At 37.5% G+C, this 21,614-nt stretch overlaps 1 protein-coding gene across 1 annotated transcript; it reads right to left on the bottom strand.

Annotated features, from left to right (window-relative positions):
• Positions 1-11,477: 11,477 nt before the first annotated feature.
• LOC133636194 (C-reactive protein-like) lies at positions 11,478-20,853 on the bottom strand. The gene is made up of 4 exons (XM_062029963.1): positions 20,775-20,853; positions 20,611-20,668; positions 12,157-12,259; positions 11,478-12,081 (listed from the first exon to the last, which is right to left on the bottom strand). The coding sequence occupies exons 2-4, from the start codon at positions 20,666-20,668 to the stop codon at positions 11,547-11,549; spliced, it is 696 nt and encodes a 231-aa protein (XP_061885947.1). The 5' UTR covers positions 20,775-20,853; the 3' UTR covers positions 11,478-11,546.
• Between the last annotated feature and the right edge of the window lie 761 nt (positions 20,854-21,614).

The raw sequence follows: 21,614 nt of genomic DNA, 5'->3' as shown, positions 1-21,614 counted from the left end.
CTTGAGAAAGGTTTTTCTTAAACTGTTCAACAATTTGCTCAAGCATTTGTTGACAAAGTGGTGACCGTCGCCCCATCCTTGTTTGTGAATGACTGAGCATTTCATGGAATCTACTTCTATACCCAATCATGGCACCCACCTGTTCCCAATTTGCCTGTTCACCTGTGGGATGTTCCAAATAAGTGTTTGATGAGCATTCCTCAACTTTATGAGTATTTATTGCCACCTTTCCCAACTTCTTTGTCACATGTTGCTGGCATCAAATTCTAAAGTTAATGATTATTTGCAAAAAAAAAAATGGTGTAGTGGATTGTCCGAAGCTTAAACAGGCAACAAAAGTAGTTTAGTACAACAAATTTATTTACCCATTATCAGAAGTGCAGGTTGAATTAAGCTGGCCGTGCAGACAGACCACATGTTACTCCGGAGTAAACAAGACACACACAAGCCAAAATCACTGTCGAGTTCCGGTCTTCTGCCATTTTTTATATGTCTCTTGTGCGTCATTGTTTATCTAATGCGTCATGATTATTTTGTTTTGGTTTTGTCTGTTCCAAAACAACCTTGTATCTCTTAGTCATATTTGGAAATTCTAAACATTCTGTAGACAGGTTGGCACAACTCCATATTCAACTTTGTCCCACTGGCACAGAATAGAAGAGAAATTAAATGAGCGTACATTCTTGATAGACATGCAATATAGGCCAAAGGTCAGAAATTCTACTACATACCCGCCTTCCAGGGTCTTAAGACCCTGGACCAAAACAATTTCTGATGTAGACCACTAAGTTAAATCTCTACCACAGATAGAGGCAAAAACCTCAATGTTTTTGTACGAGGCAAAAATTCCATCTATGACCCTCCTTCAGAGTGATCGCTGTTACCAGCCTGCAGTAAAACCAACTCACAGAACACAGTTAGTGGCCTACCCTTTGATTTAGTAAAGGAATAACAAATACTTTGATCATGAACATCATTGAACATAAATAGATGAATGTATATAGACTTATGACTGTAAGACATTTGCAAAAATATTTTTCCCGGCATTTGCAATGGATCTAGTTACCAATATTGTTAATTACCAATTAATTTTGAACACACAACTGAATTTCGTATGAGTCCATGTTCAATTAGTGCTCGTATAGATGGCTCGGTGGTGCCTCAGGCTGGTGGCCTGCCGACACCTCGTTGGGCTTTTGGCTGCCTTGGTGAAGAAAGAGATCCACTCAAACAGTCTGTCTCTCTCTTCTTGGGGTGTGGTTCAGTCCATTGGGCAGACTGTGCAATGGCATGTCCGTGCTGGCCGAAATTGGGGAAAAGCTGAGAAAAAGTTGGAGCTGTGGGGGCTTTGGGGAAGGCGGGGGCAGAGTATGGGGCGTGGGGCTTTGGTCCAGGCCCTCTGCTTGCTTCAGGGCCTCCTTCCACAGCTGCTGGAGTCCCGACGGACACATATTGGCTGGCAACCTTAGTCGTTCTCGCTTTGGGGAAAACTCAGGTAGAGTTGGAGCTGTGGCGGCTTTGGGGAAGGCTGGGGCAGAGTATGGGGCGTGGGACTTTGGTCCAGGCCCTCGGCTTGCTTCAGGCCTCCTCGCTGCTTCGGCACTCCCGACACTTCTTTCCACAGCTGCTGGAGTCCCGGTGGACCCATTGGCTGGCAACCTTAGTTGTTCTCGTCATCGCTGGCAAGGTGTTGTCTCTCCTCTCGGTTCCTTACAGTCAGGTATCGGGTGTTGGTCCTGGATTGGCTTTGACCGTGCCCCTCTTAGCGAGTGCAAGGGAATCTGGAGTGGCTGCTTTCATCCTCAAATCTGCACAGAGGAACTGGCACACAAATTCTACATTTTGCAAACTTACCATTTTGGTCTCATGGTCTTTCCACCTTCCTAGGAAGCTGCTGGTCCTGAGAAGTGCTGATCTTGTGACTGAAGAAGATTAACCTGTTTTCTTAAAATAGGTGCCGTTGTTTGACCTAATCTTTTTGGGGAAACCATGTCGGGATATTAGATCATTCACAAAACATTTAATTACTGAATTGGCACCCTCTTTTGAGGTTGGGGTTGCTTTCGCCAACCACTGCAATTGTCAATCTAAATCATTACGTTCCTTTATCCTTGTACCGGATTGATCATATTGATTAAATAAAACCTCAACACGCTCAAACTTGACCCAATCCAAACTCACCTCCCCCCTCTGTCCCTCTTACAGGGACAGTGTTAGTCGTAGTAATAGTAATAGTAGTAGTAGTAGTGGTAGTAGTAGTAGTTTCAGAAACATCCAAGAAAAAGAAAAGGTCAAGCGCAGCAAGAACAGAGGCGGAGGACAGGTCATGTTTGAGGTCACTGTTCGCTTTTGCAATAGTACTTTGATATTTTACAACACCTAGTGAATTATTGTGGCCTCAATAATTCACTAAATAGTTGTATTTAATTTAGTCTATCTATGATGGGACAATGCACAGAAACATTAAGTTCAGAAACAGTCATGTTCTGTACCAGATTATATCTAAATAGCTACTTTCCATCTGTAGTCCCTGGCTACCTAAATTAAAGGGATCCAAAAATCAAGCAATAAAATTATGACACAAATTAATCATAATAAATATATACATTCATAATAATCAATAATTAATCAAAAAATAATCATACGGTAGCATGTAATCAATTTTAAGAAAAGTCACCAAATGCCCCTTCATGGACACATACTTAACATACAATACATCCACACCTTATTTACATCATCACACAAAGACAATACATGCTCTTGTTCACATCTGTCATCATTCATAACAACAACCAAGCTTTTAACAGCCATACCTCACAATTTACAACAAAAATGCTCTCATAGATAAATATAATACTCATTAAATTGATGTGTCAACATAATGCCCATCTTAGTGACCGTTTGAGCAGCCTTGATTGCTCCAAAGCCACTTTTTAATTTCAAATTTTCTATTCCTTTTGTTATAACGTGGAGAAGGCTAATTGGTCTGTACATGTTCTGGTCTTCTTTATTTCCTGCTTTATGGATTTAATCATAGTAGCAGTTTCTCGACGTGGTAGGGAAAGTGTTTTCCGTTATTGATTTATTTATCAATTGTTGTTATACGAGCAATAATACAATCCTTATATGTTTTTAGGAAGATAGTGTCCAACCCATATATATATATCTCTAGATCGTGAGTCTGATAATGCAGTGAAGATTTTGTTTAACTTTGTTTCATTTGTTAATTCTAAAATTAGTCCATCCTGAATAAATGACAATTATTTGCACTGATTTTGAGGGACTTTTTATTCAGGGTTTGTACAGACTGGATGAAATGTTCATTAAAATTATTACTTATGTCCAGACTGTCTGCGATAGTAGCGCCATTGATATTTAATGTTATAGTGTTGTTTCTTGTTTGCTCTCTTTCCGTAAGTTTGTATCTGGTTTTCCATAACTTTCTAATGTTCCCTTTTGCAGCTTTGATTAATTCTAAGTGAAAGTCAGCCTTAGACTTCCGCATAAACATTGTAACTTTGTTCCTCCAAACTTTTAAAATCATACGATCTGTATTTAGACCTGTTTTAATTGCTCTTATGAGAGCTGAGTCCTCATGTCTTTATTAGAATCCAAATTGTTTTATTAATCCAAAGGTATTTTTATTTTACACTCTTCTTTCTGGTTTTGTATTCGTGTATTTACAGATGATCTCTTTGATTTTTGTCATCCAATTATAATTCTAGTAGGGCTGCTTATCATTTGCATCATGTAGAAGCCGTTTATAATATCCTTAAGTTTCTTTCTACGCGTCTTATTTAACCAGTCCAGATTAACGTCCCCCATGACGTTACTTCTTTCATACTATGCTGTTTGAGGATGTCTGAAAATGAATCAAGAAAAATGTCTTTAGCTGTGGTCGGTCGGTATACTACAATTACCTTGAAATACATTTCTGAGAAAAATGTGATTTTAATTTCAACATACTCAAATTGATCTACTTTTAATGTTTTCCCTTTCATAAATCATAATTCCTCCCCCCTTTGTCACTCGATCTGTCTTTTCTGTAATCTTGTACCCCGGGACATTAATTAGAACGAAAGTTGTTGTGGGTTTTAACCATGTCTCTGATAGACAAGGTAATCCGGATTAGAGTCTGACAGTAACTGCTGTATTTGTTCAGTATGTTTCCTGTGGTAGAAAGTTTAATAATGCGGACACGTTTGTTACTGAATACTTTCTACAGACTTCTGTCTCTCTGCGACTTTGTGTATGTAATAAGCAACTACAATTATTTGATATGCTTAAATTTTGTTTTAGCTCAGCTGTTGTGTAGCTGCTAGCTCTTTGTAGCCTACAGCAGGAATGTCCAAATTGCAACCAATAGCTTTGTTTTTAACAGACAACCGAAATAATTGAAAATGTGGTATTTGCGTATCGGTTCAATCAGCGGCAGCTACGCCCTGTTTTATCATTTGACCTAAATTTTTGGTTTCGTAGGCAGGACAGAGAGCAAAGGAACAATGTGTGTCATTAGTTGTCCATCTTATACCATTCTAATTGTTGTAAGGATAGTTCACATGAGCGGCCATACCTTGAGTCCCACCATATATAAGAGTCAAAAGGCTCCTATTATGAGTCGTCTAATTGGTGATCATACACTTTGGCGGTTTGGGTGGCAGGACACACGGACGCACCTCAGTCAGCCAGTGCTAGGACAGTTGGAGCAGTCCCCGTCTTCCACTCATTCCTGGGAGGCGTCCCCAGTAGTTGTCAGCTGATGTCGTGCTGTCAGGCAACATCAGGAAATTCCTTCTGTGCGGTATTGAATTGTCAGGGCACAGTTCGTAAGCAGGTCATTACAAGGTGTGTGCAGGTTGACCACAAAGGAATGCTTCAAAGATTGTGTTGAACATTGTCCGTTGACACTTATGTCCAGCAGGGGTCTGTTTGTATCCTGCTGTTCGTCCTGCTCTCACACCTGTATTTTTGTGAGCATGTTCTGGCTACAACTTTGGAGCTTGTCTTGTTCAGATTGGCAGTCCCCCTGCTGCATATCCTTTCCACCCTCGCTTGACCTAGCACAACCGTGGCTACCACCCAAGTCCGTCTGTATGGTTTTACGTTTTGTTGAGGTTTTTTCCTCCAGAATTTGGAACTCAAAACATGTGCACCCATCGTTTTCATATCCTCTCGGTTAGTTCAATTTTGCATATCACGTTTTAAAATTACAGTCTTAACTATCCCACTAATTGCTAATCAATAACCTTAATTCAAAGATTATACGTACTACTTCATGTGTACTTAAGTACCCTTTTAATTCACTTAAAGATTATCTATAAGTTAATTTAAACTATCATTTGTCTATCAGTAGCCGTGAGCAAGCTGTCATGCTTGCACTCTGACCTCCCGCTGTGCGTGATATTCTCCAAAACAAAAGAATGTTTTTATTCACATTTCTCCTTATCTTTCAGCTAAATCTTTTAATCTTTTAACGTCCGCACTGTGTTTATTGTTATTGTCTGCATTTTAATTTTGCTTTTATTTTCTTTAATTTCACTTTGTTGCATGAAAAACGCCACACAAACAAAGCTGCCCCGCCTTGCCTTGCCTGTCTCCGACTGGTTATCCAACCTAGTCACAACAAACACACAAGGCCATGCTCTAAGCGCCAGGCCTAATCACACTTCTCCTCTTTTTAACACTTTACATATCGGCTCTTATTCTAATTATTAATGTAGGCTGTTATTTGTAGTTATTATTCAACACTATTCACACCAAACAGTTGTAAAGTTATAGTTATTCGCATTATACTCTCAAAATCTGTAGCTAACTGAAAGCTGTTGAGATTTGGTTTGCCTCCTTCATCTCAGTGGCCTAGTGGTTAGAGTGTCCGCCCTGAGATCGGCAGGTCGCAAGTTCAAAACCCCGGCCGAGTCATACCAAAGACTATAAAAAATTTTGGGAGCCAAATCACCAAAAACGATTCCCGGGCGTATGGTATGGTGTACTGCAATGTCTAAATAAAACTATAAATTACTCCAAACTAAAATGTCAGACTGCACTTTAAAGTTACTTTTATTAAATTAATTTCCAAACTAACCACCACCACAGCAGACATCTTCCTCAATCCTATCCCAATACTTCCATAAATTAGAAAGGTGTTTCACAACAGTGGTTAAGTAGTTATTTTAAGTAATAGATCTCAATATGTAGAAATTAATAAGACTAAATTTGCCCTAGTGTGTGAATGTTGTCTGTCTATCTATTTGTGTTGGCCCTGTGATGAGGTGGCGACCTGTCCAGGGTGCAAAGTCAAATTGTGAAACAAAAATTAAAGTTGAATCAAGTGGAAATTGACAGAGTATATGAACTACATTCTTGAGAATAGTAATTGATCATTAATATGTTGGAAGCCACATATTGAACATATTAAAGAAAAATATCCAAATCCATTGCTATTCGGTATAAAGTTAAACACATGCTGAATAAGAAATGTCTGCACATGTTATATTATTCATTTATTTTTCCATATGTAATATTGTTTTGAAGTTTGGGGAAATGTTTATAGAAGAAATATAGACCCAATACTTAAAATTAAAAGGCTCATTTCAATAATACACAAAGCATTATTATTATGATCATATCAATCCATTTTTTATAAGTCATAATGTGTTAAATGTTCAGATAATTTAATTTTAAAACAATGGCAATTATGTTTCCAAGTAAAGAACAACAGCCTTCCAGTTTGTATTCTTAGCTTATTTACATTATGAGGAGACACTATCATTTACGGGGGATATTGATTTTTAAAATAGGTCAAGTAAAATAAAAATAAAAACACAAATGTATTTCAGTTTTAGGAGTTAAATGATGTACCATCCTCAGTGATGAGCTGAACACATGTAGTTTTTTGTTATGGTTTTGGAGACCCTTGAAAGGTAAAGTTTTTTGAACATTATAAAATATAGTAACAATTACTTTCATCTTTTAATGTTGATGTTCCAGGTAATTTAATGTTCAGTAATTGTATATCATAGGCCAATATAAGCTTTGGCTTCCGCCTATTCTTTTTTTCGGTCATTCTTTTTCTTTTTTGTTCTGTGTGTAAATGTGTATGATTGTTAATATGTCTAATTTACTGTTAAACTGCTCACACAAATTGGTTGATGGTTGATTATATGACCAAAATAAACTTATTTCATTTATTCATTCATTATCTATCGCACTCATAGTTTTATTCCATTTTGCATGTAATTATTCCTATTGATTTCTTCCCCTTTCAGTCAAACAACTAAACAAACAAACAATTAAACAAACTTGCAGCTAACCACAATCAACAGCATACCATTTACGAATACCTTCATTTGTCACTTTCTCATCTTTTCTTCACTTTCGTTTTCCTTTACAAACAACATCCTGTATCCATCTCTTCCTTACACTTCACACAATGTTTCTATTTTCTGTTCTCCTAGAAACCATTCACATAACGTAAGGATAACAGGGAATGCAAAACAATAACAGTACAATACTTTTTCATAACACAGTCGCTAATGCCTAGTTTCTTTTGTTATATTCTTATTTTACTGTTCTCTTTTTATTTTCCTTGTAATATTTTTCTATTTTGTTTCCATTTATACCCTTATTAGTTACTGTTTACTTTTTACTTCTTCTTCCTGAGGGAACTCTCCTGAAGGAATCAATAACGTGTTATCTGTCTATCTATCTATCTATTACTAACCCGAGCACAATTCATGACGTCATGCTCATCTCGCAGACAGTTATTTCCATTTAGTTTTATTCTCTACATGTAATTCTACATGCACCAATGTCACATAGAAATTTGCTTTCTTTGTTATTTATTTACATTATTATTTCTGGTTTACATGCTGTCTGTTTACTTAAGTTCTCATATTTTGGTCTGTCTTCCTTCTGATTAGAATTTGTTTAACGCTTCTCTACGTTTTGTTTTGACAATGGCGCTGAGTGTTGGCGACGCTTATCTGTACTTCTTCAGACTCTATGTTTCACAGTTTGCACAGATGCCCTTAGATGTATTAGAATATAAATTTAACTTTTATTTTATTGTGTGTTTATTCCTAAAAAAATTAAAATGTCAATGTATAATCAATTTATCTTTATCAAATTTAAATTCAATATTATTAATTTATTTGTTGTATAACTATTAATTCAAAGTTACAATTTGTCCTACTCTATGATGTGCGTGTGTGTGTGTGTGTGTGTTTGTCTCAACTTCCACACAGGAACTGGATGGATCAGATAAGCAGCAAGGCTGTTCAATACAGTATATTACACACATAATTAATGACTAATGAATTTAACAATGCTTCAATGTCCCAGTCCAAATGTATGTATTGATATTTAAATGTTTATTTATTCATATACAGTATATTTTATTTTTCCTATTATCAAAACCAACCTGTCAGCCTTCTGTTCAGATTGAGTACAGCTGTCCACTATATATATATATATATATATATATATATATATATATATATATATATATATATATATATATATATATATATATATAGTTATTTATTTATTTATTTATTTATTCTTTAAACCTAGCTCAATGCTAAACTAATCCAATGCTATGCTAACTCAATGCTAACCTAGCTCAATGCTATCCTAGCTCAATGCTAACCTAGCTCAATGCTATGCTAACAGTGTCACACCTCTTCGTCCCACCCCTCACGCAGCTGTCACTCACACAGCTTCGTCACACGCACACATCCCTTATCCTAAAATGTCTTCCAGCAGGGCCTCTTTTCTTTTTTTTTTTCTTTTTTTTTTTTTCAAACCACAGTGTCACACAGTTACAATCACCAGCACTGTTAAAAGTAAATGCAATAGACAACTATTTTTCTCATCCAGAAGCACAGCTGTATCATATCAGAACCTTAATAATAAGAACAACATTTATCATTCACTCTTAGATGGACAAATAGTCAAGTTTAAGGAGGGTATTCTGGACTTCCCTGCTTAGGCTGCTGCCCCCGCGATCCAACCTCTTGATAAGCGGAAGAAAATAATTATATGGATGGATCATTCACTCATGTCTTTTCTGTCTATTTTCTCACAATCACACACATTTTGGACAATTTCCCAGCTTTTGCAAAAGAAGCGGGGGTGAGAAAAAACGTGAAGGGAGGTTGCGAGAGGGGGGGGAAGAAAAGGAAGGGGGGAATTAAACCAGATAAGAAACCAGGTGCTACACAAAAGTTATTAAATTACGCATATATCTAAATGTACCAACATAAACTGACTCACTCAATACACACACATTTCAGCATTCATCATTATACACACACATTGTTAAATTACAATACCACCCCATTGTCCGGACAAATATAAACAACTAATGCACGCGTGCTTTTGTGGAATCGGCCGTCTCATATCACAAAAACCAGGTTTCATCATTGCTCATAAAAGAGCGATTAACCCGTTTCATTGGAGCAGCACCTGCGTTATCAAACTGACCAACACGGATCACTGGTCTAAGGCGCCATAGGACCACTAGGAATCACCCACCAATCCTACAGACATCGTGTCTGGTCAGTCCCATACAGTTTCACCAAGTTTCACCAAAGCTCTACCATATGGAGCCCGAGACGCCACCTGTCTATTCTGCAGCCATTAAACAGATTCGTGACAACTTGGCTCAGTTGATCTCCTTTACCGGAGTCACTGAATGGTCACCTAATAAGAGGCTTTTTTACACGCTGAGTCACAAGGACTAGGGACCGCTGCAGTTTCCACATAGACAGGTGTCTCGCACTTTCACAGACGTATCAATTTTATATGGGCCAAATGTCACACCAGTTAGCAAACCTTGCCTTAAATGTATCTTTGTCCAACTCTGGCTAATTCTGATGCACTTGCAGAAAGAACCATCCTCTGCCAGCAACGACAGAGGATGAAGAGGTTAAAAGAAATTTTTCGTCTCACATCGTCTGTGCTTCTACACTCCAAACCACCAAAATTCTAATAACAATCCCCTTATGTTAAAAACAAGAAATCACAAGTTTTCAACAAACACACAGACAAATAATCACATATAAAACAACTCAATCCAACCATAATTTACCCCATTCCAGGTTGTTTTTGGAGAACCTGACTAAACCTATCTTTTATCAAAAATAGATTCAGCAATTAGTCTTATTGATCCGGCTCTCTCCAGGCAGAAAATGTTTACACTTTAAAGCAAACTGCTTACCTTGTGATGCGCGCGTGCAGCACACTGTCTGCCTGACAGAGAGAGCGGGAGCGGCTGTCGACCTGTAGCTTCTAAACCATCCTGTTCGTGACGCCAATTTGTGTAGTGGATTGTCCGAAGCTTAAACAGGCAAAAAAAGTAGTTTAGTACAACAAATTTATTTACCCATTATCAGAAGTGCAGGTTGAATTAAGTTGGCCGTGCAGACAGACCACATGTTACTCCGGAGTAAACAAGACACACACAAGCCAAAATCACTGTCGAGTTCCGGTCTTCTGCCATTTTTTATACGTCTCTTGTGCGTCATTGTTTGTTATCTAATGCGTCATGATTGTTTTGTTTTGGTTTTGTCTGTTCCAAAACAACCTTGTATCTCTTAGTCATATTTGGAAATTCTAAAAATTCTGTAGACAGGTTGGCACAACTCCATATTCACCTTTGTCCCACTGGCACAGAATAGAAGAGAAATTAAATGAGCGTACATTCTTGATAGACATGCAATATAGGTCAAAGGTCAGAAATTCTACTACAATGGTTATCAGTTTGAACATCAAATATGTTGTCTTTGTAGCATATTCAACTGAATATGGGTTGAAAATGATTTGCAAATCATTGTATTCCGTTTATATTTACATCTAACACAATTTCCCAACTCATATGGAAACGGGGTTTGTGGATCATGGTTAACATATGCATTGTCATGAATGTGGTGAGTAGCTTTCACTCATTTCTACAGGGGTGATATATGAAGTCAATTTATTTGAATTGTCTCCATGGTAACGAGGATTATTGATTTTTGAAGTAGTTACAACACTCCTGTGTGCAGACAAACATAAGCCCATGTGTTAAAGTCCCTCTTCCTGAGGGTGTTTCAGTGTAATAACTTCACCTTTGTCTATAGTTATTAAGCCAAAATTCATCCCTTCTCCCTTTTCTGTCTAGACACTGTGTCTGCTTGTAAGTACTCCGTGATTGTGCGTTGGCGAACATGCTCGTCTGCATGACACGAGGTGGGGGACCGGTACTTTTTAGAGGCGGCATAGTACCGAATATGATTACTTATATCGCGATACTATACTATTACCGGTATACCGTACAACCCTAATTTATACATTTAATATTTTAGTTATACATTTATATGTGAATCCAACCTGCGTACTGACAGTGGTTTTCATGGCACAATTTGAGAGTCAGTGACAGATCTATAGATATAGAGCTAGACCATTGCAAGCCAATCTGTTTATTGTTTGTTTTTCAAAATAAAGTTAGCCAAGCAAGTTTAATGTGTTTTCCTTTATTTTTCTCAAGCCGTCGTGGCCCACTCCACTCACTGTCTCGTGAGTGACTCAAGCGGCTTCAAGACCTCTTGCTCCAACAAAACATTCCCCACGGTCTGATAGTCGAGAGCGCTCCAGTTGAAGACGTTGCCAGGGGTGAAGTGAACATCCCACATGTAGCGGTAGATCTCTTCGGGGGCGATGACGTAATCCCACATGTGGAAGCGAGAGATCATGCCGATGAACGACTGCTTAGCGTCGAAGCCACCGCTGTAGCTGTCCTGCTCTTGGCCCAGAATGGTGATGAAGTCACCACTGATGGGCTGCCCGGAGTGGATGAACCTTTTCACCGTCTGCTTGCCGTCCACCCACAACTGGGCCACGCCGTTCTCTGAATTCCAGGTGGCGCACATGGAGTGCCAGGAGTTGGGAGGCAGAGACACCGCCAAGAAGTTTGTGCTGCTGTCCCGAGCGTGCATAATCATGACGTCCTGAGAGTTTGACTTGAAGAGCACCAGATCGTTGTTGTGGGTGGCTGTGGCCAAAGAGAGGAGCGCGTAGTTCCTGCTGAGGTCTGTCAAGAACCTGAGCAGAGGCGCCGAGGGGGAGAACTTAAACTGGCGGAATGGAAGCGAGCGCTGATGATGATGGAGTTGTTACCTGAGGCACACCGTCACTGCATTCAACGACGTTTTAGACGTCAACAGTTTGATGTGATCTGTGGCTGTCTCCTTGGGGAACACAAACACTTTTCCTGAAAGATCTGCAAAGCAATAAGCAAATAGAAAAGTTAGGGATGGGCGATATATATATATATATATATATATATATATATATATATATATATATATATATATATATATATATATATATATATTGCAGCGGTACAAAATACAGGAAAAACAGGCACTCTCAAAAAACGTAACCTACTCAATGGCCTAGTGGTTAGAGTGTCCGCCCTGAGATCGGTAGGTTGTGAGTTCAAACCCCGGCCAAGTCATACCAAAGACTATAAAAAATGGGACCCATTACCTCCCTGCTTGGCACTCAGCATCAAGGGTTGGAATTGGGGGTTAAATCACCAAAAATTATTCCCGGGCGTGGCACTGCTGCTGCCCACTGCTCCCCTCACCTCCCAGGGGGTGAACAAGGGGATGGGTCAAATGCAGAGGACACATTTCACCACACCTAGTGTGTGTGTGACAATCATTGGTACTTTAACTTTAACTTTTAATAAAACAATAATAAAGGTGCACGGCAAAAAGTGTAGTTAAGGAAAAAGCAAGGCCAGCAACACTTGTGTCCTCATATCATTTTTTATTAATTTTTTTTTGTACACATTTTTTTAATTGATTTATTATTGCTGTATATATATATTTTTTTATTACTTTATTTTGCTATGATACTGTGCTAAGTGTTTCATTTATTTTGTACAATTTTCAATTTTTGCCTATCATTTGTGCACTTTAATTTTTGAAGTTGTTCTTGATTTATTATATAATTTCATTGACCACAGCTGTGGCTATTAAAGTCAAGGGTCCCCAAACTTTTTGACTCGGGGGCCGCATTGGGTTAAAAAAAATTGGCCGGGGGCCGGGCTGTATATATGTTCATATATATATATATATACACTACCGTTCAAAAGTTTGGGGTCACATTGAAATGTCCTTATTTTTGAAGGAAAAGCACTGTACTTTTCAAAGAAGATAACTTTAAACTAGTCTTAACTTTAAAGAAATACACTCTATGCATTGCTAATGTGGTAAATGACTATTCTAGCTGCAAATGTCTGGTTTTTGGTGCAATTACTACATAGGTGTATAGAGGCCCATTTCCAGAAACTATCACTCCAGTGTTCTAATGGTACAATGTGTTTGCTCATTGGCTCAGAAGGCTAATTGATGATTAGAAAACCCTTGTGCAATCATGTTCACACATCTGAAAACAGTTCAGCTCATTACAGAAGCTACAAAACTGACCTTCCTTTGAGCAGATTGAGTTTCTGGGGCATCACATTTGTGGGGTCAATTAAACGCTCAAAATGGCCAGAAAAAGAGAACTTTCATCTGAAACTCGACAGTCTAATCTTGTTCTTAGAAATGAAGGCTATTCCACAAAATTGTTAGGGTGACCCCAAACTTTTGAACGGTAGTGTATATATATATATATATATATATATATATATATATATATATATATATATATATATATATATATATATATATATATATATATATATATATATATATATATATATATATATATGTACAGTATATATATATATATATACAAACCCCGCTTCCATATGAGTTGGGAAATTGTGTTAGATGCAAATATAAACGGAATACAATGATTTGCAAATCATTTTCAACCCATTCAGTTAACTTTAGAATTTGATGCCAGCAACACGTGACAAAGAAGTTGGGAAAGGTGGCAATAAATACTGATAAAGTTGAGGAATGCTCATCAAACACTTATTTGGAACATCCCACAGGTGAACAGGCAAATTGGGAACAGGTGGGTGCCATGATTGGCTATAAAAGTAGATTCCAAGAAATGCTCAGTCATTCACAAACAAGGATGGGGCGAGGGTCACCACTTAGTCAACAAATGCGTGACTACAGTCAGTAACTACAGTTGGTCGCTACATCTGTAAGTGCAAGTTAAAACTCTCCTATGCAAGGCGAAAACCGTTTATCAACAACACCCAGAAACTAGGGTTGTGAACGATAAACCGATGCGACCGAGTATTCGGCTCAACAAGTGAGCGATTAGATTGCATCGGTAGCAGACTCCTCAATCAATGCGAATAATCCATGAATTCCTAGCTGAATCGGTTATAGAGTCATGGATCGGTTATCGCGAGACTTTGTATGGGTTGGCTAGATTACAATATGCGTCAGCGTCTCTAAAACAACGCGAGAGCTGAAGCTACTCTCCAAACGCGGTTGCCGCCTAGCTGGTATTAGCACGAGTGAAAAACAAGAGACAACACGGAAAATGAATGTGGAGGAGAACGAAAGCGTCAGTCTGACCGAAGGTGATAATGGACCGAGAAAGATTTTCAAAAAACCCACTGCAGTGGTGGAAAGAGCAGCAGCTTGCCACTGCTGTCATCTCTCGCTAAAAGATACCTCTGCATCCCGGTGTTGTGCCGGAAACGCACCCCTGCCGTAAAATGAACCCCCTGACGCGGGAGCGCGCTGACGTCACTCGTTTCGAAAAGTATATCTAAACTCGGCTGTAATGACCGAAGTGGCTGAAATCGCCTCTTTTAAATCGCCTCTTTCGGCATAAAAAAGTACATAAAGTGAAATAATCCAAGTTTTCTTTACTTGTGGATGGATTAAAAATTGTGAGCCTTTAATGATTTCGCCGTCATTCAAGTGGCTGCATGAAATCGCCTCTTTCGGCATCAAAAAGTACATCAAGTGAAACACACGGAATCTGAACGTGTGTTCAGTACTGCGGGAGACATTGTTTCCACAAAACGTAGTCTGCTCAAACATGAGCATGTGGATCAGTTGATTTTCCTTAAAAAAAATCTGCCCTCCAAAAAAACAGGACAGTGATGATGAAAATGCACAGGCATAGTGTAAGTGAACTACTGCTTTTTGACCTGGGAAAAGGTACCTCTCACACAGTAGTTTGATTTTTCTTTTTACATATGTATTTATTTTCTCTATTATTTTACACAAAGCACTTGTCACTGTGCTCATTGTTGCCACATTTTGAGATGTGTTATAGGTGTGTAACTTGTTTACATTGTAATGTTGCACCTTTGTTACCTACCTCTAGTGTTCATTGTTACCTACCTCTAGTATTCAAAACACTATATGCTCAGGTTGAAATATTGAATCTTTGTTACCTACCTCTAGTGTTCATTGTTACCTACCTCGAGCTAGTGTTCAAAACACTATATGCTCAGGTTGAAATATTGAATCTTTGTTACCTACCTCTAGTGTTCAAAACTATGCTCAGGCTGAAATATTGCACTTTGTTGTTACTATTCTGTGCTACTTTTACCTCTGGAGTTCCCATCCTACAATTCAGCCAGAATTTTTTTGGTCCATGTCTAAAGATAAATACATTGACATGTGATTTTGTTGTTCTGTTTTTTTTTGCCAGTGCCATAAAGCCACAATGCTTGGGGATTTGGAGTCTTGAATATTAACCGTCGAATCGTATCGTTCGGAATCGAATCGAATCGGTCTGTAATAAAAGGATATCGTTTTTGAATCGAATCGTAACCTGTGTATCTAGATGCATATCGAATCGTTTATCAGAGAGAGATGTGCAACCCTACCAGAAACGCCGTCGCCTTCGCTGGGCCTGAGCTCATCTAATATGGACTGATACAAAGTGGAAAAGTGTTCTGTGGTCTGACGAGTCCACATTTCAAATTGTTTTTGGAAACTGTGGACGTCGTGTCCTCCGGACCAAAGAGGAAAAGAACCACCCGGATTGTTATAGGCGCAAAGTTGAAAAGCCAGAATCTGTGATGGTATGGGGGTGTATTAGTGCCCAAGACATGGGTAACTTACACATCTGTGAAGGCGCCATTAATGCTGAATGGTACATACAGGTTTTGGAGCAACATATGTTGCCATCCAAGCAACGTTACCATGGACGCCCCTGCTTATTTCAGCAAGACAATGCCAAGCCACGTGTTACATCAGCGTGGCTTCATAGTAAAAAAGTGCGGGTACTAGACTGGCCTGCCTGTAGTCCAGACCTGTCTCCCATTGAAAATGTCTGGCGCATTATGAAGCCTAAAATACCACAATGGAGACCCAACTTAAGCTGTACATCAAGCAAGAATGGGAAAGAATTCCACCTGAGAAGCTTAAAAAATGTGTCTCCTCAGTTCCCAAACGTTTACTGAGTGTTGTTAAAAGGAAAGGCCATGTAACACAGTGGTGAACATGCCCTTTCCCAACTACTTTGGCACGTGTTGCAGCCATGAAATTCTAAGTTAATTATTATTTGCAAAAAAAAAAAAAAGTTTATGAGTTTGAACATCAAATATCTTGTCTTTGTAGTGCATTCAATTGAATATGGGTTGAAAATGATTTGCAAATCATTGTATTCCGTTTATATTTACATTTAACACAATTCCCCAAGTATATGGAAACGGGGTTTGTATATATATATATATATATATATATATATATATATATATATATATATATATATAAATATATATATTCCAAGCATGACGATGTCACGTTATCAATGGGAAAATGCATTTTTAGACTGTATGATTTGCCTCAGTGGCTAGGAGACACTGAGAGTAACAAGCGGTACAAAATGGATTAGAAAGAATAGACTTAAAATATATATATTTATATATATATATATATATTTTTTTTTTTTACTTGGGACTTCCTGTGGGCCGGATTTTGGACTCTGGCGGACCGAATCCGGCCCGCGAGCCGTAATTTGGGGACCCTTGATTTGAGTGCCTCACCTCTTGTTAAAAAATTGCACAATGGCGAAGACCTTGTCGAAACCGATCTGTGTTTTATTCGCGCCTGTGCAGTTTATATTAAAATGATAAGAAGGACACGAGTGTTGCTGGCCTCACTTTTTCTTTATATATATTTCAGCCCCCTGCGAAAACGATATGTATCACAATATATTATTTGGCATATAAATACTGACGTATCCAGTATGTGGTAACACATTTCATTATTTCTGGTTTTATTATCTTTAAACTATTATTAATATACTTGCACTTGTACTGTTGATGTCTACTTTTTGTTGCAATATGTACCTTTCTGTTAAATTGAACGTTTACATTATCCCCTGTGACACGTAGTGACAGCTGAGCTTGTAAACATTCATATATGTAAATGATGGCTCCAAATTAAATTCTACTATTGACCACAATAAGCCAAGGGGCGGCCATTGTCATAATACAGTTAGTCACCAATAACAGGCGAACGGTTTTGTTATTCGAATCTTCGACTTTTCAAAGGTGACAGACTGGTGACTTACCTGTTTTATTGTGTCTGTGTGACAGTAACAGAAGAACAGGTAAATACTGCCATCTAGTGGTGTGTCGTAGGTGTTTCACCAAAATAGATAACAACCCCTCTTTTTCAAAACCCACTTGAAAACGAGATGGTGCATCGCAAGGGTCTATTCTAAATGAATTGAATTGAATTGATCGATTCAGTTCCATTAATGCCTTTTTATTTATAAATAGTTTTATGACTTTACTAACTTTATGAGCCAGTGTTGCATTGTGTGAATACTTGTGTTTGCCCAGCACATATTTATATAACACTGGTTTATTTTATTTCCTTACCTGAGGTGAAATATGTCCTATGTGTCAAAGATCCGGCCCGTGAATGAATTATCTATGGCCCCCGGGATGATATTTGATTAGTATTAGAACCGGCCCGCAGGCCACAGCCGCCTGCTGCTGTTTTGCACGCATAATACTAAATCAGGAATTTTCAAAATGGGGTCAGGGACCCATCAAGTCATAAAAATGGGGTCCCACAGTAAATTTTTGGGATCTCACTTTTTTGTAACTGTTTTGAAAACAAATGATAAATGTATGCATTATCCTGATGTATCTCACATTCTATATTGTGTTTTGGAAAAATGTTGCTAAAAACGTTAATTACTTTTTAAAAAAATAATACAAAAGAATACATATGTTAATTTATTCAGTTATAAACATTCATTCACTTTCATGGATATAAACTTTACCGCTGCCGGTATTTTTTTCCATATTTAAAAAAAAAATTTTTTAGAATGTGTTTGTTCTATTTTTGGCCAAAGTAAGACAAAGAAAACCATCTGAACTTGTCTTTATTTTTTACTTTTAATGCCATGATTTTAATAGTCCAGCCCGCGTGTGCACATATTTTCCTCCATGCGGCCCCTGAGCTAAAATTAGTTTGACACCCCTGTAGGTCCTTTACTTATATATTTGTGTCTCAGGTCTAAAAATGCCAGCTTCTCAAAAACACTTGTAAAATATAGTTTCACACCTTTATCACTTTAATTAAGGTAATATTTTCAAACAACTTCTGAAATATGCATGCCAAATGCAATAAGTTTGTTTTAATTAAACATGTAAATTGACTTGATTTGATTAAAAACTAAAAACTAAATATAATAAAATGGCAGATTTCTCCAAAATATATTTTCATTATCCCCTGTGACACGTAGTGACAGATGAGCTTTTAAAGAGACATACTTGGATATGGTGGCTCCTAATAAAATTCTACCGAGGGCCCCAATTTAGCCAGGGGGCCGCCCTGCTAATAATACAATTTGTCACCAATAACAGGCTGGCTTTTTTTTCTTTAGTGAAGTGAAGTGAAGTGAATTACATTTATATAGCGCTTTTTCTCAAGTGACTCAAAGCGCTTTACATAGTGAAACCCAATATCTAAGTTACATTCAAACCAGTGTGGGTGGCACTGGGAGCAGGTGGGTAAAGTGTCTTGCCCAAGGACACAACGGCAGTGACTAGGATGGCGGAAGCGGGGATCGAACCTGCAACCCTCAAGTTGCTGGCACGGCCGCTCTACCAACCGAGCTATACCGCCCGGTAAATATACTTAACTTCTTAGCACATGTATATGAGTTGCTTTCAAAATGTTAAATATCAAAATGGCCCTCGAATCTTCGACTTTTCAAAGGTGACAAACGTTTGGACATACCTGTTTTATTGTGTCTGTGTGACAGAAGAGTAGTGACATACCTAGTGTGTGTGTGTGTGTGTGTGTGTGCGTGTGCTTGAGTGTGTGCGTGTGTGTATATATATATTATTTATGTATGTATGTATATATATCTCTAATGGTGTGTGTTGATAACACAACCTGTCTTTTTGAAACCCACTTTTGGAAGAAATGTTTTTTACAATAAAGATAAAAAATAAGCTCCATAATGAATCTTTAACAATTAGTGGGTCACAAACGGTAAAAAAATAGATGGATGGACAATTCTAAAATGTATTGATGTATTACTGGAGACCATTATCTTAGAAAGTGTGTAAGTGACAGGAATTAAAAACTCTGGGGAGAAATTTTGGCGTCACCTGCTGGATTACATTAATAAATCCCTGGCAATCGAAAAGTATTTTTTTTTCTCTATGGGAAGAATAAATGACATTTATCCTATTTACCGTTATGCTCTGTTGCATATTTGTGGATTTTGTTGTAGTTATTTCTATCCGTCATGAGGTTGTCTGCAGGGGGGAAAGAGTGCTGCAGCTATGAATCCAACATTAGAGGGTGCTGTCTCACAAGTCTAATCACTCAACATTTTCCAGCAAGAAGAGGCTTTGACAGTATGTACAATACAGTATACTGTATGCCTGCTGTTTTTTAATGTGTAAAATAAGGCGTTAGACTATTCAAAATGTACATTTTTAAAACATTTTATTAGTGCGTCCATTATTCATTTTTCAGGGGGTCTCGTAACGTAACCATCATGAATGACGGGGTTTTACTGCACCGTATTATATTCATGTCTAAGCAGTATTATAAGTGTATTCGAGCAGACAGACATTTTTATGTGTACATTAATTTCTCTTTGTAGTTCTATGCGTAGATGGATGGATGGATGGATGGATGGTTATCATATATATGCACTTCTGGATTCATTTAGGGTCATAAAAATCACAAAGAAGACAAAACAAATGCTCAATACAATCCCAAAACACAAATAAATACAATTCTATTTTCTCCGTCACTATAATACAGAAAAACAGTAATAATAAACAGTTGTAGTGATTATTGTTTATTTGTTTTAAACATGCTTAACAAGGACATTAGGCCATTCCAAAACATTTTTTTTGTTTTGTTGCTATGGATATGTACTTGCATTTTTTATTTATCTATTTATTTATTTTTTTTACCAACAAAGACTACTTACTTTAATGTTGCAAATTAAATACACATGTTCTCCAAAAGCTTGCGGTAAAATTGTGCAATAGTTTTATAAAAGCAGGGTTAGTTCACTATTGCAAAAACTACATTCAAGGCAAAAGCAACTATACATTGTTGGAATTTAAACACAATTGTATGTCCTAGCAGCTACTTTCTAAAAATGTATACCACTTCTTTGAGTGCTAAAGTGCTTGCTTACCTCTGGGCACTGCACTACATGTTGCAAGCATCAGCGTTATAAGGAAGAGTTTCTCCATCTGTAATAGTAAGGAAGTCTTAATTGCATCACTGTACTAAAAGTGAATTGTTGTATTACTACATTGCTATACATCATCAATAATCATCTTAAACAACATGTCTTACCTTGCCTTTACAGCGCAGGCTTGAGTGAACAGATGGCTTGATTTTTATCTGTCTTTCAATGGTGTTCGTTTACTTAAATAGACATTTACAGAGGATTTTGGACTCTTCAGTAAACAGTAAAGTTTATTTTAATTGTGCAACAAAACATGAGCTTATCTATTGGAAAAAATCCACTATTGCAACAGTTTTGCTATTTGCAAGGATACTGTATACACAAATGTATCTGTTGGCTATCGTCAAATTGTTCCATTTGGGATATTTTTAAAGTGTATTTTATGAATAGTTGTAAATAACAAGTGCAGACTGAAGACCGTTGGCTTGAAAGAATGTGACCAGGGGCCCAGACATCATATATAATTATTGTTTTAATTTTTTATTTTTTTGTCCTCCTCTTGTCCCTACAATTCCCCTCTCTGTAACCCCCCCTCCCTTTTTTCTATCCCTCCTGCTTTGGTCCAGCCGCACCAAACACTAAATATATCAAAATATTTAATGAAGTCAAATTGGGCAACAAAATAATTATCTATGTCAACAAAATGATTTGCCTGAGCGACTGGATAGGCTATATATAAAAAAAAAGTTTAACTTTATTTATTTATTTATTTTTTTGTTTACTTTTATAACATTTTTTTTACCTTTTCAAGTTTTTTAAAAACTTGCATAATTTTTTAAAATTAAAAAAAAAACTTTTTTACATTTTTTTAACGTCCAGCGAGCCAGATTGTGATCACTTCACGGCCAAATCCAGCCCTTGGTTTGTATTATGGGGACTTCTGCTCTATTTACTTATATTTTGTACGTATATTTTAGTTATATATTTTGCTTTATTATTATAATTAT

Source organism: Entelurus aequoreus, linkage group LG20, assembly GCF_033978785.1.
Source record: "Entelurus aequoreus isolate RoL-2023_Sb linkage group LG20, RoL_Eaeq_v1.1, whole genome shotgun sequence".
Lineage (NCBI taxonomy): Eukaryota > Metazoa > Chordata > Actinopteri > Syngnathiformes > Syngnathidae > Entelurus > Entelurus aequoreus.
Note: the sequence above shows the minus strand (reverse complement) of the source record. Positions and strands in the feature narration are given on the sequence as shown.